The following is a 17,738-nucleotide window of genomic DNA, read 5'->3' on the forward strand; positions in this document are numbered from 1 at the left end:
TTATGAAAATTGTGTATCTGTCCAAATACTTAGGGACCTAACTGTATACTGTCATAACGCACAGCCCTGTTATATACCATGAGTTTTATCAGGTTTGACTCACTCTCACACACTCACGGTCTGTATTAGGGTACCCTAAGTGCATGATGATGTAAATGAGAGTCAGAGCTGTGAAAAAGGTCAGAGTCCAAGTCAACAGACAAAGTTTTTTCGTCATTTGTGGCATCATGACGTTCACATTTTTGGTCTGGAGTGAAATGTCTCAACAGCTATTGAATGGAAATTTGCCATAAACATTCAAACTTCTCCCAGGGTGAATTGTAATAGCTCTGGCGATCTCTTTTAATCTAGTGTCATCTATTTGAATGTAATATATTTGTCCAGTGCGTTGGTTAATGAAGAAATACCTGCAAAACAAATGGCGTTTCCACTGGCCTCAGTTGCACTTTGTCTTAAGTGGTAATTAGCAAATGTTGGCGTGCTAACACACCAAACTAGGGTGGTGAACATGCTTAACGCTGTACCTGTTGAACATCAACACGTTAACATTGTCACTGTGAGCATGTTAGCATGCTGAGGTTATCAGCCTCACAGAGCTGCTAGCATGGCTGTAGACGCTGAGATTCAGGTCTAGTCAAGCCACTGGAAAGTCATTTCTCACGTCCTAATTTTTGTAATATAAGTTAGACTCAAGTCTCAAGTCTTCATTTCTGCGACTGATCAATAAATGCTTAAAAATGTTATGGATAATTTTTTCTGCTGATAGTTTTTCTTTATTTTCTCTTCAACAGTTATTAACCGAATGTTGACAAGTGCTGGAACAGCCTAAACAGCAGTGTTAGTTTTTCACAGAATTAAACAGCCAGAATGAAAATTCTTGTATTAATTCCCATGTGTTTTTCTCAAAGGTGACAGTGACTACCATAGGCTATGGAGACAAAGTGCCACAAACCTGGATTGGAAAGACCATTGCATCCTGTTTCTCAGTCTTTGCCATTTCCTTCTTTGCCCTGCCTGCAGTAAGTGGAAAGAGAAATTGCTGAGCCACAGCATAGCTCAGGCTGAGGTCGCTTACATCCGCTCGAAGTGTTGTCCGTTGTGTTCAAATGATCAGGCCCTTCTCTAATGTTTCCTGTGTAGTGAGGGCCGTCCCTCCACAACCACTCAGGTCCTGCACAAGACATCTCTCAAAGTTGAGATAGGCTGGAAAGATGAACAGTAACAGCGACTTTGCTTTTAAACAGAATTGCAGTCAGGTTTTGTGTGTAAAAGGATCAGGATTAGGGAGGTAATGTTTGTTTGCATTATTAATTACTGCATTATTCTCTGGGCCAGTATTCATAGTGTCCTGCGTAAAATGTTAGATATTGTTAGAGCTCAAACAATTTTCAATCTGCAGTGATGTGAAATTTGGAAAAGCACGGAACCTTCATTTTTGTTTAACTTTGTGTGTATTTCTGTCTTTACCTGCCACGACAGCGTGGCTGTGTGTGTGTGTGTGTGTGTGTGTGTGTGTGTGTGTGTGTGTGTGTGTGTGTGTGTGTGTGTGTGTGCGAACATGTGTGATCATGGCAAAATGCGGTCCTGGAGACACCGACTGTAGCGGGAACTACCACAGAGGTGGTTTTGAGTACTTTGGCAGGTATCTGTCTGTGTGTCTGTCTGTCTGTCTGTGTGTGTCTGTCTGTGTGTGTCTCTCTGTGTCTGTGTCTGTCTGTGTCTGTCTGTCTGTCTGTCTGTCTGTCTGGGGACAGCTTTCGTCTCAACAATAGCATCACAACTGCGCGAGACGCAGTCACACAACGTTACAGTTGCGTAGCTGAGATCACAATGGAGGCCGAGTTTCGAAGGTGGGTGCGGCCTGACCCATGAGCAGTGAGTACTCATGTCTATTGAGTACTCACGTAATGATGTAATAAAGACTACTGAGTACTCATGGGTCGGAACGTCAACATGTTGACGGGGCGTCGTTGCCGGTGCGATTCACAAGACGGTCTAGGGCTCGGTTCATGCTGCTGCCCGTGAGTGCGTCGTTAAAACTGAAGTAATGAGCGGTAACTCTGCTGTGCTGCTGTTCACAGGGAATATTAGGCTCGGGCTTCGCCCTGAAGGTGCAGCAGAAGCAAAGACAGAAACACTTCAACAGACAGATCCCTGCAGCTGCCTGTCTCATTCAGGTATTTGACCAAAAAATACTGAAACAGAACTAGAATACAGTGGGGGCACTGAGCTGTCTCACATCCCCAGTCTGAGACCATCCTTTCATGTGAGCCTGATTTTCTTTCTTGCATGGCAGACAGGCTGGCATGAAATTTGTCCTGTCCAACCAATGTATTGCTTTTTTTCATGCCCCTCCAGACATCTTGGAGATGTTTTGCAGTGGAGAACTTCGATTCGGCCACGTTCAAGATGTTTTTGAGAAAGCGATCCAACATCCCCGCCTCCTCTTTGTCCAGCCCCAAGCCCAAGAAATCGGTTAGTAATCATTGTATAGATTCAGCTGTAGCTGCTTCTTAGACTCAGTTTCTGGTTTATTAAGGTACACCCAGGCCAATCAAATGCAGTCTGAAGCAACAGTCCTGTAACACTGTAAATCCTACTGTCATTGAGATTGTAATGTTTTGTGTTATTTTTTTTTTTTCCTGGAAACCGTTTTAGGGAGGTGTTGATTCAACTTTATGCTAATTTTGATTGCTGGCTAGTTTGTGGCGTTGTGGAGTTGTTTGTCTCTCTACTGAGAGATTTTTTCTAATATTTAGTCCACCCTCATCGAAATCCGTTGGACAAAATAACAGACGCACCTCTCACCGCTCTTAGTATAACACAGGTTGCAGGAAATAAATCAAAGTCAAAAGAACAGTGACTCCTTCACTGACAGCGCAGTGTCAGACAGACTCAAGATTCTACATTAAATTACTTAAAACTATTGAAACCTTTTCATAATTTATTGTTGTGCTGATTTGAAGGACTAAAAACCATCCAAATGTCATCGGCATTACTGTGATAGCTGCCAGTGTTGGTGTGAACTCTCCGCGGGGAAAATTTTTTAAAAATATAAGAAATTACGGCAGAATAGGAAAATAAATATGCAACTAGGAATACAGCCAGCAGCAGTTCAGCTCTCATATTGATTATTCAGTATTGCTGCAACTCGGGTATGACAACAGGCCCCCACGAATGCATACATTGAAAAATGGTGTTCACATGTCAAAAGTGTTCCCTCCAAACTATGTGGGGCCTCACCTTATAGTTGAGAAATGTGTTAGTGTAAATGTGAACAAGTAAAATATATCAATATAAATCATTTTACCCGACACTGTAACAGTCATTCCCGTTCTGCTGCGTTTAGACTCTCCATCAAATCATTACTCTATGTTCACGTATTAATCATCTACAAATATAGTAAAAGTGTTTTGTTTAAAGTGTAAAAAAAAAGATCAGGTTAGCATGGATAGAAGACCACAAGAGACGATCAAAAACAACAAAGTTTTCAACACAGGGTGAACATGGCTTTCCTGTTGTGTCACTCAGTGGTCAAATACCTATGTTCCTCCACAGGAGCGCTTTGTTGAGCTGAGATGTTTGCATTTCTTTGGGCAGGTGAAGATAAGGAAGAAGTTGAAGAGCAGCGACAAGGACAACGGCCTGACTTCTCCCACAATTCCCAGTATCACCTTCGACTCTGTATTTGACTGTGGGAAGGAGCTGAGCTCAGATGTTTACAGCACCGTGGGCACAGGTACTAAAAAACAGGACAAACTGTAGGATTTGCTTAAGTCCGATGCAGTGGGTTGGTTCCTAGGTCGCTTTAATCAGTGTGAAAAACTTTGTTCCACTGCAGAACATATTTCAGAAACACACGTCCTCACTCTTACATGGACGTCACAGTAAACCGTGCTCATACGTTAGTGCCAACATTTCTGCTTTGCTTCCGAAATCTAAAAGAGTCTGTAGATGTTAAACCCAGTTAATGAATTTCTCAGGTCGTGTACATGGTTTCAATAAAATCAGAATAAACTCCCGCCATGACACTCAAGCACGTAAGCGTAGAGAAGAAAAGACTGCATGCTGCACCGGCGGCACACCACACATTCAGGGACGGTACAGTAAAGAGGAGTAGTTGAACATGAACTTCAGTTGCAGCGCTGTGGCCACAGGAGGGGGGTGGAACAAAGTCCAAGCATTAAAGATGGATGAGCACATAGCAGCAGGAAAACATGAGGTTGCACTGACGAGGACGAACTTCAGCATTGCACTGCTGAATTTACAGAACTCCGTACAACGTACAGTATCGCTGGCTCAATGATGCAGCGCTGAGAGGGACGCAAAGAGGCAGGTTACATCCATACACTGTGTCCTTCCAACTTTCCATCTTGTCAATGCCTTTGCCCTCAGTGCCGGGTGTTACTGTGGCCGTGAAACGTGGTGGTTTTCGGTGACGACCGTGACCGTGAGGGACTTATTCAGGCTTTGACGATCTGATAACCTCTTCTAGGTTTTATCCACGTAAGCAGCGTGGCTATAAGGACGGAAGTGTCGGCCTGTCTGTCGGACAGTTGGTCCACCACTGTGCATAATTAATGTGTGCATTGGTTTGCCATGAGATTTTGTACAGACATCCATGGTCCACAGAGACTTGGATGATCCCGTGGCGTTTCTTCTAGTGCCATTAGCCAGGTCAAAGTTTTCAAACCATCCCAAACCCTTTGCTCGATGACAGAAAATTGCAAATGGAGTTATTCGGCCCTTGTATCTCATTCTAACCACTGTATAACATCAGCATGGTTTTATTTCATTTTATGAACGTGCACCCCCCCAATACTTGCCTGCCATTAGTCACTGGCATCCCATAGGTAGATAGATAGAGACCTTCTGACAGTCCTTCTCACAGGCTGAATAAAAGTAACTGAGTTGTTTTCATCAAACCTAAGCTGGAAAACACCAATTCAATATCATCTTTGAAATTCTCTCATTAGTTTTTTGCAGTCATTTCATCTTTAATTTTCTCTTATTCTCCCCCTTATTATGTCGCTTAAGAAATGAATCGAATGAAACATCATCGCGACTGTTATCGATGCTGAAGGCATTAATGGATTTTCTGTTCAAAGTAGAGGAAGAAATTGAGATACTGGAGAGGACGGTATTTTACTTTCAAAAGGTGACAGGTAAAAGCACTTTTAGCATGCCCAGAATATGAAAACACCTCATTTGATCACACTCTACATTGTGCTTCGTTATATAACATTTTTCTTTTTACACCAGCTGGTAACCTGGAAACCCCAGCGGCCTGACTGCAGAGCAGCGGCTTTGCCTCCGCTCCGTTCTCGGCACAGCGGACCAAAAAATTAAATTTTTGCCCAGTTGTACAGATGTATGCATGTCCGTCCGCTTCATGTGCGATGAAAATCGATGTGTCTGATTTGAAGCTAAATGGATTCCACAGGTCTTACTGCAGATGTAACATTTACAGCATGCTGCTTTTAACCATGAATCATTTAGCTAAATTGCCACAGTGCCATCTGGTGTGTGGTCATACTGGCGCCCCTGCTTACAGAGTTGTCAGCTAACATTAGTGTCCTGAAGTGATTTTCATAAAACATAACCCGAGTCTTTGCCATTTAAGTGTGTTGGTTTTGTATTTTTGAGATGTTGGCTGGTAGCTAATGAACAGATTATTAGACTACGTTATACAGATACAGTCAGATGCAGGAAATAGTCGATCGCATGCTTGTCTTCGGCAGTGGCGCAAATCAAATAAGTTCTACTACGGCTTACACTCAGCTGCCAGTTTATTATGTTTTATTAGAAGGATACTTCCTCCATGACTGGATTTCACTCATGCTCAGAAGAACTGTAAAGATTTGGTGATTTGACAAACCCGTCTCCCGTTCCTGTGTCTCTAAATCCGCTTCTCTCAACCAACCTCACTCCCTATTTCCTTGCTTGTGTCTTCTTTCCTCTCTCGATGTTTTGCCTGTGGACCCCGGTCTAGCAGGATCCCACACTCTGGGAGGATGTGGTGAGCTTCTGTTAGTGTCCATGTCCTGCACGGGTCCTTAGCACGCTCACTGTCCTCTCTTACTCTCTATTTTAACAGTCTCCTGTGCAGTCACGTTTTTACTTTCTCAATTAATATGACAGCATTTATGTTTTTTTTTTAAATCAGGGCATGATCGTGTTATGAGGCTTTTTTATAGAACGAAAGCAAAAAAAAAAAAAAATTCCATTCTAAGCACCGTCGTTTTTGACTAACATCCTTGCTGTTGTCATTTATGTGCTGTGTCAGTGTTGACGGCATCACCATGTCCCTCTTCATGTGTGCTTCAGATCACCAGCGGTCGTGGACGTCTTTGTCGTCCCTTCAGTTCAGCTCGCCACCTCCAGGTAACGCCGTGCGTCGATATGAGTGTGTTTCTGTTGCTCTGTCTCTCCCGGGGGGGAGAAGGGTTGGCTCACATGGTCAGGTGCAGAGTTAACTTTGAAGTTTAAAGCGCTGATACCTCAAGTGCCGGGGCCAGGAGGACACAAATGGCGGATGCGCTCAGTGGATCCGTAACGTATTGTTTTAAGTTGGCATTTGTTTAAAGCAGAGTTAACAGACCTCTCACTGTGGGATACAAATTTACAATTTGTATTACGTATTTTTCTCCCCCCTGAGTTTAAAGCTGTTTTTTTTTTTTTTAAAACAACAAAGAGAGATCATAGATCCAAATGTGTGGTGGAGCATCACACGAACCCAGCAAGTGGTACGAGCATTTCTCCGCACTCCTGTTAGCGAGGAAATATCAGTTGGCCTGTCAGGAGTTGTCATGACACACGACATCTGACATCTGTCCTGGCTTGACAGAACCAATTAAGTCCATTCTATTCAAAGTCCCCTTTAAGGCAGACGCGTTTCACACCACGTTTTAAGTTTCACACGTCACAGGCGAGCACAGGACCAGCTGGATCCCACACCTCTCTCGCTGGTGCAGTTTCAAAAACACTGCATCTGCAGCTTCAAATATTTAATAGGTTTCCACGGCCTTCCACAACAGCTCTGCTCTTTGCCGTAGATCTCTCCCTGCCGGAGAGGGTGACGACATGCACATGATTTCCGATGATGGTAAAAATGGGAGATTCTCTGTCTCCTGGAGTTAAAGTAGCCTTTTTTGTGTACATATCTTTGTTTTTATTTTATATGACACAGACACTCACACCTGACCAATTCTTGTGTTTTTAAGACCCGACCTTGTATGTTAGTTTGTTCTTTCCTCAGAAGGAAAGATATGTTCTCTTCACGCAGTAAGGTCTAAACCATCTGTTCTTCCTGCTTGTGGAAACGAAGCCCTGTTTTATTCTCCCTCAGTATTGGCCACTGGGGCTGTAAACTCAGATATTTTTTCCCATCTGAAAATGACAGTTCTGTCATAATCCAAACAATGTTCCCTCAATGAGGAGGCCTTCCCCAGGTCTTTAGGGAATTTATAAAAGCGACTAGTATTTTTTAAAATTTGTTTCTGCCATTTACTGTGGCTGTGATTTTTACGTTACTAAGCTAATGCAACAAATTGGCTCATTTCTTTCTCTCTTCCTGCTGCGCATAGTAGGATACATGCCGATGGCACGGCAAGAGATCAGATGAGGGCAGGTACATAAATTACACTGTAAATCACCAAACCTGAAACCTGAGCTATAGGTCCAAAGCCGTATGCAACAAACCAGCTCGGAACAGAGGCGGCATAAACCTAGTCAGCAGCATCACTGAAAGGTCTGGATGCACGGTTATATTTTAGAGTAAAATCTAATGTGTGTGTTTGCATCTTCGTCTGTGTGTGAACGTGCAGTGAAAAGAAACCCCGGCCCTTTGGATATCCACTCCCCCAGCCCCCTCCGGAGGAACTGCAGCTTTGCAGACGACCTGGAGCTGGAGTCAGAGCGCTACAGCGAACTGGCTCCCGCCACCTCAGTGTCACAGTGAGTTCACCGCTACTCCGCCGTTGCGTTGATGCTGTGCTTGCGTGTGAGTGCACCTTAATGAGCATTTTAGGGAGTGTTTCGCTCGTATCTTTTTGCTATTTGTAATTAACCTCCGTTATGTGCCAAACCCCGGAGCGCTCCTGTCCGCTCTCGTCGCGACATTCTGTCAGGGAAAAGCGCTTGGGCTCGCCGAGGCACTTGCACAGCGAGAGACTGGGAGTGATGTGAGGAGATGAGGGGTTAAGTAACCGCAGTGAAATGCAAGTCCACAGTAAGCGAAACAAACGGAGCGACAGTTTCGGCTGGTGGGACTTACTTTTCTAAACGGTGGGGTAATGATGCAGAGTGGGGATTGGATGCAGCGGCGTTGCTGGCAAAGATCACTCTCTGCTCTGCTGACTCCAAAATACCGACACCAAATAGATTGAGCCATTATGAGATACTACTGCTTTTTTTTTTTTTTAATCCGTGAACACAGTGTCTAAAAAGGCTGAAAAACGTGCTTCTTTTAACCACGTTAACACATTTCTGTGAAAACTCTTCGTTTTTTTTTTTAAGCTGGATCGCAGGTTGAATTCAAAATTCTCCATATTGTCTACAGGAGTGGAGAAAACTCAGTTAAGTCCTGGTTATGAGGTGCAGCAACAGTCGTATTTCAGCAGCTGCCTGGGTATTGACATCACCGTGCAGTATGTTTTGGAAAATTGAAAATGATTGAGGTACTGAGAGCTTTAACAAAATTACCACACAATTGTCGCAAACAAACAAAAATTACACTTGAAGTAACAGCGGGCCTCTAAAGTGAAACTAAAAGAATGGGGCTCGTAGCAGTTAGACTGACGGGAGGTCAAAGTTCACAGCTTATCTGCAACATTTTTCATATTGCTCGGTTTTGTATTGTTTTGCTAATAATCTGCCTCATTAAAGCCTTTTGGACCGTAAGCAAGAGAAAACAAACATTAGCTGTTGGCTTTATGCACTGGGGAGGCAACAAGCCAAGAGAAGGGGGCTGGACGTTCCCACAAATATATTTATACTGTAGCAAGTACTGAAACATATAAACAGCACATGCGCTTGCAACACCCAGTGTACTTGTATTAAACAACACTTACAGGTACCCCCTAACACTTCTGAAGACAAGGCTTCTCTGAGGTCAATATCCGTCCCAAAATTGTCAAGTCGTGCTGTGGGATTAAAAAAAAAAAAAAAAAAAAAACAACTTAAAGAAGTCACTCAGTGTCCAACAGAGACATGCATCATCTCCCGTGAGTCCCTTGTGCATCGGCAATTTGAAGTCCAATTCAGCGACAGTGACGACTACCGGCAATTTCTAAAACAAATGTCATAAAGAGGATCAAGAATTGGGTTGGATGATGAAAATCTTAAAGGAAGAGTGCAACATGTTTGGGGGGAACGCATTCTAGCTTCCGGTCAGCCGGCGAAGTCTCCAGGAAGAAGTGGTCTGGCATGTCCAACGCAAAACCCAAAAGCGGTTTGATTTCACATTTCAATTGTTCTATTTGTTTTTTTTTGTACAGATTTAACAAATTGGATTTAATTCGTTAATGAGTGAGTTTTGGAAGTGCAGGCTGGTGGATTGTTTTTAGCTTTGAATCGAACCAGCCGAGCCCATGTAATACAGACTCTCCCATCTAAGTCTCCGCAAGAAAAGCGAACAAGCGTATTTCCCCAAATGTCGAATGTTTCCTTTAAGGATTCTAACTTGAATGTTAAAATTTACACATGTTTGCTTATGTTTGGGTAAAAATAAGGAACACTTTTTCACTATTCAAACTTTACCTTCAGTAGAGTTCAACCTCTTTCATAAGGGTTCAAAGAAACTGTGTCCCACTGTTTGCCACACTGTCTATTTCTGGTTATATCACCATCACACAATCCCCTTTGTGCCGGAAAATGGAATTCTATAATAGCTCACAGGACACATTATTGACATTTCTTGATCCAGTGCTAATTTGACGGAATATTACGAAAGCTGCATTCGAGAGTCAGCCCATTGTACTGCCTGTGAAAAGTCCATTATGAGACACACACAGACCCTCTTTCACCTAACGAGATCTGACAAAGGGCTCACCGCTCTCCCCCCTCACATACTCATTTGCTGCTTTGCCAGGGTAATGACCCCCGATGAGTAATAGGACCTTAATAATTCCCGCAACATAACAGAGGCTAAATGTACTACGGTCACTCTGAGCTCTTTATGAAGGATTTTCAGAGAAACACAGAGACCCCAAGAATTCGCCCTTCCTTTGTTCTCAATGTAACTCACCTTGATCACATTCAAAGGAAGACAAGTCGTCAGGCAGAGGCTTTTGATGTAGACCGAAAAATAATCAGGAAACTGTGCTGCACTGAATATTTTCCCCTAAATTGATGGGTGTGAAGGCCACGCCAGCCATCTTTTCGTCATTCTTTTCATCGTTTCACAGTGACATTTGTTGCACACAAGAAAAAATAAAGCAACGGTCTAAAGCTACGGTTTCTCTGACGCCGCTGTTTCACGAAAAGCAATTTCGACGATAATTTTCACCACACTCTCAGTTTCATTACTTTCCCTCAGGAGAAATTTTCAAAGTGGCATGAACACATTCCTGCGAAACTCTTTTGCACAGATTGACAGAGTCGCACCGAATAGCCATCCGGGTGATCCAGAGAATGCGCTATTTTGTTGCCAAGAGAAATTTCCAGGTAAGTGTGGCACTGTTTTACAGCTAATAGCAAATTGGAAAACAATGATTTTTTTTTAAACGTCTTTGTGTATAATAACATAACTTCAAGTCAACTAACCCCTTTGTACTTTGAGGTGACTGAAGACAGTTTGGTTTCATTCACTCGCAGCTTTTCCACCCTTAACGTTGTAGTAATCCAATAAACCCTGAGCACACTAGTGCGTACAGTTGCTATTTGGTATCCGCACTCTGACTTCTCAGTACCTACAAGCAAACACCGAGCTCCGCAGCAGAGACTGGGGAGTGACGGGACCGCAAGCGACATAAGTGCAATACCATTACCTAAAAATGTAGTGTCCTATAATGACGTTATTTTATATAAGACAGACCGGTAAGTGTTTTACGCCAAAACACATTTGTGATGCAACTGTTTCTGTTGCAGCAAGCTCGTAAGCCATACGACGTGCGAGATGTGATTGAGCAATACTCCCAGGGTCACCTCAACCTCATGGTGCGAATCAAGGAGCTGCAGAGAAGGTAAACGGCTTAACCACTGTGAGCCTCATATGAAAAGGATCCCCTGAGTAACGCATGGACAAATTGTGTATGATGGGGGGGGTTTTTTTTGCAACCATGACAAAAAAAAAACCAAACAAAAAAAACAGAGAAATAATAGATAGTGGGGGGGGGGCAAGAGGGGAAATACAGAGAGAGTGTGCAAATGTGCAATATACTCTTCTGATCTGAGCCTCCCATTGTGTCCCTCAGACTGGACCAGTCTTTAGGAAAGATCACTTTGTTCCAGACGGGCTCAGGTAACGAGTCACTCCATTTTCTCTCTCAAAACATGTTACGGTAAATATGGAAAAAAAAAAAAAAAAAAACCACAGTCCTGATTCCTGCTGTCTTATTATTTACTTGACTATCTTCTCCCCCTGAAGACAGAGCCAGAGACAAAGGCAACAACTCGATCGGCTCCAGACTCAACAGGATGGAGGATAAGGTGGGATTTGTGCCATTCCAGTGGGAAACTGGAGCAATATTCCCTCGCCTTCTGCAGTTTCACTTCATTTCTTTTGTTTGTGAAGTAGCGGCCAAAAATGTACACGATCATGTTTGTCTTGTATTTATAGTTTTCACTTTTATGAAAATGTAACAAATAAGCTTTCAAGAGGATATTGACAATACAGTGGCACTTTCACTTCACCATCAAAATAAGCTCAAACTGAGAATAGTTTTGGATAATGCAACAAAAGATCCTGTCTTTTGTTGCATTATTATTATAATTGTCTTCAGATCCTGGCCCTGTTATTGTTGTTCAAATATAAAACTCTGACAGCTTGTGCCAGTTCTGCAGCGCAAAAAGGGAAACTGCGAGATTGTTTTTCTTTCATTTCTATTTATGAGGTGTCAAAACAAAGAAAAAAAAAAAAATTCTAAATCAAAACCACCCCTAACTCCGTCTCCAAGATTGCCTTACGTTCCTGAATTTTATGAATAACAAAGAGATTTTCTGTTTTACTTGTTATCAAATGAAAAAAAAACCAAACTTAAACAGTCGTTAAATAGGGCTGTTACAGTAAAGCTTACTTTGAAATGTAATTTTGTTTGATCTAATCATTATAAACCACGTCTAATACAACTGTAAAATAATTTGCCACAGGTTAAGAATCAATAAATGTGTTTGAACTCACATATCAACATTATTAATTTAGTTTGAATGACTAAAAAGCACCGTTAGTGGTGCATCCAGTGTGACGTGAATGCTTCAACTGATCAAAATGTATTCCACTTTAATAGATAACACACATGGACCAGACGCTGAACCGCATCGCAGAGTCCCTCGTGTTTCTGCTGGACCAGAGGGACATCGGCGGCGGCGAAGTTGGGGGCGAAGGCGGGGGCAGGCCGAGGCCGCGGCCCGGGCGGACCTTTAACATCGTCCCCAGCCAGGATAGCCTGCCAAGCTACGACCAGCTGTCTTCGTCACCTTCATCCTTCCCCTTCAACACCGCCAGCCCGGCGGCCGGCCCCAACCCGCCCCTTAGCACCAGCGCCAGTCAGGATGAGAGCTGCTGAAACCTGAAGCCAAACAACCTCAGAGTTCTTCTCTTCTTAGGGTAGTTCCTAAAATGTATTCACATCTATCTATCTACCCATCTATGCAGTAAATATTGATAGGCACATCTACCGGCTGCTGCTTTGCTGAATGTTGGCATCATGATATTTATGTGAAACATCGTATCAGAGCACATGGGATGTAGGGGAACGTACTGTATGTGACAGAGAAACAACAATTCAATGCTGCAAAGAAATGATTTCCCTGTTGGATTGTTGTAAAGTAGTTTTCTGCTTTTGATATTATACTTGAGATGTATTCAGGTTAATGCGAAAACACCGCTACTGCCACGGCACCATGTACTGTGATTCAATATCCTATACTTTTTTAAATTGCAAATTTAATAATATTCATCTTAGAGGGGACGCCTCATATTTCAATATTTCACTTGAAAAGTTTCAGTTTAATCACTGCTTTAATTTCATTTCACTTTTTTTTTGTAAATGTTCAGAAATATTCTTCTGTGGCAATAAAGGATTGTTGTAATTATTACGAAGTTGTTTGTGTAATTTGTCTGGTGCCTTTAGGGGAATGAATCTCTGACTAAAACAAATGAGGTAAATATTTCAGTTTCAGTCAGATTTTTTTTTTTTCAGAGGTGGCTTGAAAGAAAGCAAACAGTTGTGCCCCCCCCCAGTTGTGATTATTATTTTTCGTAATAATCATGTCTCGCCCCTGTTGGCAGCAGAATTTCCTTCACTGCCGTGATGTGGGGGTGCCTGTCGTGTCCCCACTGACTTATGGAAATGGCCCAAAGCGTGGCTAACACCATGTTCTTTGCACATGTAACCTTTGGGCAGCAGATGGTGACCTTTTCCGGCGGGGCGTCCGGGCATTCCTTCACACAAGTGGCCATGTGGAGAAAAAGGCCCAAATGACCATCTGCCTCTGCTGTCCACAACAATGGGCCCCACCCTCATTAAGTGTGCTGGGGGGGGGGGGGGGGGGGGGTTGGCCTTTGTGCTGACCGTGGGTTGGGTGAGGGGAGAGTTTCATTACAGCGAGGGTGTGGAGGTTTTAAAATGTTTTTGCCCCTCGGTTACTGGTGTTATTTCGGGTGCCGGGAGAGGAACTCAGTAATTGGTACGACAGTCATAAACACTCAAACAATGAGAATCCAAAAAAAACGGCAAAACTAAACAGCCTTTTTGCGTGAATAAGCGCTTTGGTGAAATAGTTACTGTGCAGATGGAGAGTAATATTTGCGTCGATAGGCTGCAATTGACCAAAACGCTATTTGCTGAAGCGTCAGACTAAAATGCACAAAGCTTTAAATGTACAGAAATTCAGAATGATTTTTGATGGATTTCACTTTAATCCTTCAAGCCCGTACATTTCTGAATCTACACCTTCGACGGCCAATGTATCAAATTAAGTAAAACTTAGCTCAGTTTTGTACCGACAAGTCCCAATGTCCACCGTCCCTGCAGTTTTCTCATTCAGCAGAAACATCACCTCGGTTTTCGTAGTGAAAGCTTCATTCACCGATGATGTACTGAGCCGCTTACAGTCTACATCTTTAAGAGAATCTAATTAGGTGTTGGGCAGGGAAATTGGGAACCCATGGGACCCCTTTGGACCCATGGGATAATTTGAATATTGATTTCTTGACTGGTAATTAGAAATAGAAAAAGAGCATCTGTCCCCAATTCAGAAATAACACACTTAACATTGGTTGTCCTTGTCACTGAGGCATTTAAGAACGCAAATGCGATGTTTGCTCTTTCTTTTTGCGCTCGTGCGCAAAAGTGACCACAGCCTCCTTGCTACGGTGGCACGCGAGCCCAAGCGAGAATAAGCCTGGCACATGTCAGTGATAATGGCTGCTTTGACTGTGAAAAGGGACCAAGTGAAAAGAGAGGAGTCGAGGAAAGGACCTGGGGAGGGGGGTCGAGGAGCTCCGAAGGCTGATTTGCAGGTGAAATAGATGGCGCACTCTGCTTTGTGGCCATTGTCCTGCACTCAGGCCAGATGGCCTCTTCCACTGCTTTAGAGCTGAAACCCCCTGCACAGTGCTCTGTGGGCTTTGGTTTCACTAATGGGCTAATTTGGCAGTTACAGCTCATATTAACGGATATAATTTTAAGCCTGACAGCACAGTTCCTTATGACTGTGATTATGAAAAATCTCATAATACATCCCAGAAAACGCAATTACTCTAAAACCTTTCCCTTTTGATAACCAAACTTGCAAATTGATTTTTTTCTAGGACTTCAGAGGGACACTTACTATCAACGTACTCATCTGTGGCTGCCACAGATTCAGCGTTACAACCAAAGATGTATGTTCTCACAAGACTGCAGTCATATTGAAAAAAAAAAACCCAATCGTTTTAAAAGCTGTTCTCCAGCCGGTGTAATTATGAATCCCAGATCACTATTTAGTAAGCCCATCGATAAAGTGTTAGTCAATCTCATTATGAGGACAGTTTTTTTTTTTTTTTAAATACCTGAAACTGCAGGTAAAACCAGCTGCGGTGTTCAACACTTGAAGGCAAGGCTGACAAGATGTGTGAGAAAGTGCGATTAGAAAGATGAAACTCTGCTCGGTGCAAAGTTTTTGGCTTCAGGCAAATTGTCGCGATGCAGAAGAGACGTGTCGCACAGGAACACATATTACTTTGAATGTAATTACAAATAGAGTAAGTGTTATTGCATCCTGAACCATCTGCAGTATGCGCTGGAGGATCCAGCCTACTTGGAAGCTTTAGACAACCCGGCGCTGGACTGTAGATGTGTGAAGCACTGACTGGAGAAGTGATGGGGCTTTCCTGAAATGTCTCGGCACCTTCTGTTCACGGTCGATGACTTGGGGAACCTGGTAAAGATGGGTAAGAATGCTTCAACTCGATTCGCATGTATCAGCAAGTAAATAGGGATCGTGGACGAGCGTCTAGTCGTCTGTAGCAGGAAAAGTTTCTGTGTACTGCATGTCCCGAAGCAGACTGCAGAAAATGCAATGAGCACAAAATAAGCCGTACAGCTAGTATCGCTGATGAGACAGTTTATTGAAAATGCAATGTTTGTAGGCATTTACAAGGTTCCTGATCTGCATCTCAGTTAATTTAGGGGAAAAAAAAAAAAAATAGTGCTTTTTTTATACAGTTGACAGAAGCAGCTCAGTACATCACATTAAGATGAAATGAAATATACAGGAACAAAAATTCATCCAGTCGTTTAAATCGTTTCTCGAAACCTAAAACAGTGATGCTGATGAAAATGATGAGAAAAAACAAAAACATCTTGATAAGTTAACAAACATGTTCGTGACATCACCGGCAAAGAAAATGGAAAGACATTAAATAAAAAAACAAGTGTCCATAAATAAAATAAATAACACAAAATTGCAAAGATTTCATCCCAGGCACAAATACCTAAACTAAACAAAAAATAAAATTAAAATAAAATCCCTTTGGTGCAGTGAATAGGCCTCGGTCCAGTCCATCAAAGTGTATGTAGGAATATAAAGTACAATTCCACTTTCAGCAGCATGTTCATCTTATTGTTTTGCACAGAGCTGCTTCACTGGAACTTGTGTGTAAAGGATTCAGGATGCTCTTGGTTTCTGTCGTCCTCCTCCTCTTTGGGAAAAAGTCTGCCAAGAAAACAAGAAGACGTTTGGTCACGTGATATATTTATAATTTAATTATATTATAATTTAATGAGTGGGGGAAAAAAAACGCTCTTTGTGGATCTGCAAGACCTGTTACTCACCTGTAATCCGCGCGTTGTTTCTGGGCTTGGCTGCCGGTTTGGAGAGAGTCTTCTTCCTCCGGACGGGCGTCACTTCAGCGGGACGCTTGTGCGTGTTGGAGACGCGGGAGCAGTTCTCCTGGTCGGTCCCCTCGCTGCCGTCGCGGCCGCTCAGCCCGCCGTGCCCCTCGGCGTCCGGGGCGCAGACGGCGTCCTGCGGCCGCGCGGACCCCCGGTAGAAAGCCGCAGCGCAGCCTGCGGGGATTTCCTCCCACTCGAACCTGCCCGGGAGCGGCGTCTCCGCCTGGAAGTGAAAGTTCCAGCGGCGGCTGTCCTGCTCGGCGATCTCGTTCAGCTTCAGCTTCAGGTCCCGGCGCAGTTGGTCGTGGTCCACGGGGCCAAACAGACGCCTGCAAACCGGCTCCCTGCGCCTGGCGGAGTCCATCCCCGTCCAATGGCTGTGGTTGAGTTAGGTCGGTAAAAAGTCTTGGTCCTGGTTGAAAGGGAAGCCGTCGCCGTCGCCGTCTCCCTCCGGCCTGCTCTGGTCGACACGCGGCTGCAGGGCTACTTAAAGGCTGCGGGGCGCACGATGTTCTGTTTGTACACAATGAGCAGAAGCTGTTGATTGGCTGCAGCTGTCTGAAGTGGAGGAATGATGATGATGATGATGGTGATGGTGGGGGGGCGGTCACACAATTCATTCATTGTGTGATGAGGACCCCTGACAGCATCAATGAAAGCCTCCGCTTCCGTTTGGGTTACTTTGTGTAACGATGTGATAAAGTCTGCCCCCACAAGGAGAGAGAGCAGTTTTAGGATGGCTAAGTGTACGGTCTAAAAGGAAAAAAAAAGTAGTTCAGATGGAGAGGCGAGATTTAGTTTAAGTCACATGCAGGTCAGGATTACGGTAATTAAAAAGCCATTGCATTAATTGCTTCTCGTCCCCACTGAAAGAGGCGTTTTCTCCTCGGGTTGGATCTGTGAAAAAGGTTCTCGGAGAAGAGCATTGACATTAGAAACCCGAACCAGTTTTCCCGCTCTGAGTTAATTGTGCTGTAATTCCTGCTCGATTAAATTGATTTCGCTTTTAAACTTTGGCTGAGAAACTTGAGGAAGGCCCTGTCCTCACTCACACTGCTAAACACTCTGATGGCTGCCGCTTAAGCCTCAGTCTGATTGGCTTGGCACTGGGCAGCTCCACCGGGGAAGATGGGGGTTGGGGGTGGTTGGGTGGGGGTGGGTGTGAGCTTGGGGGGGGGGGTCATGGGCCTTGCACAAGGC

The 17,738-nt window shown here is 43.7% G+C and overlaps 2 protein-coding genes across 4 annotated transcripts in view; one reads left to right on the forward strand and one right to left on the reverse strand.

Moving 5' to 3' along the window:
- The window catches only part of kcnq1.1 (potassium voltage-gated channel, KQT-like subfamily, member 1.1), a 35,840-nt gene extending 22,613 nt beyond the window's left edge, over positions 1-13,227 (forward strand). The window contains exons 7-18 of one of the 3 annotated variants that reach the window (XM_040125338.1): positions 909-1,019; positions 2,082-2,177; positions 2,359-2,475; positions 3,601-3,739; positions 5,993-6,019; positions 6,328-6,384; positions 7,827-7,956; positions 10,590-10,665; positions 11,089-11,183; positions 11,415-11,461; positions 11,588-11,649; positions 12,447-13,227. In XM_040125338.1, the coding sequence (XP_039981272.1) occupies positions 909-1,019; positions 2,082-2,177; positions 2,359-2,475; positions 3,601-3,739; positions 5,993-6,019; positions 6,328-6,384; positions 7,827-7,956; positions 10,590-10,665; positions 11,089-11,183; positions 11,415-11,461; positions 11,588-11,649; positions 12,447-12,725 (1,236 nt within the window). In that variant the 3' untranslated portion in view covers positions 12,726-13,227. The remainder of the gene's footprint in view (positions 1-908; positions 1,020-2,081; positions 2,178-2,358; positions 2,476-3,600; positions 3,740-5,992; positions 6,020-6,327; positions 6,385-7,826; positions 7,957-10,589; positions 10,666-11,088; positions 11,184-11,414; positions 11,462-11,587; positions 11,650-12,446) is intronic. The other 2 variants (XM_040125347.1, XM_040125357.1) reach the window with 2 other exon arrangements.
- Positions 13,228-15,748: 2,521 nt separating this feature from the next.
- cdkn1ca (cyclin-dependent kinase inhibitor 1Ca) lies at positions 15,749-17,102 on the reverse strand. Its single transcript, XM_040130896.1, has 2 exons — positions 16,479-17,102; positions 15,749-16,359 (listed from the first exon to the last, which is right to left on the reverse strand). Exons 1-2 carry the CDS (start codon positions 16,900-16,902, stop codon positions 16,259-16,261), a joined length of 525 nt encoding a protein of 174 aa, XP_039986830.1. The 5' UTR covers positions 16,903-17,102; the 3' UTR covers positions 15,749-16,258.
- Positions 17,103-17,738: the final 636 nt, after the last annotated feature.

This window comes from Xiphias gladius, chromosome 1 (genome assembly GCF_016859285.1).
Source record: "Xiphias gladius isolate SHS-SW01 ecotype Sanya breed wild chromosome 1, ASM1685928v1, whole genome shotgun sequence".
NCBI classification, from domain to species: Eukaryota; Metazoa; Chordata; class Actinopteri; order Istiophoriformes; family Xiphiidae; genus Xiphias; species Xiphias gladius.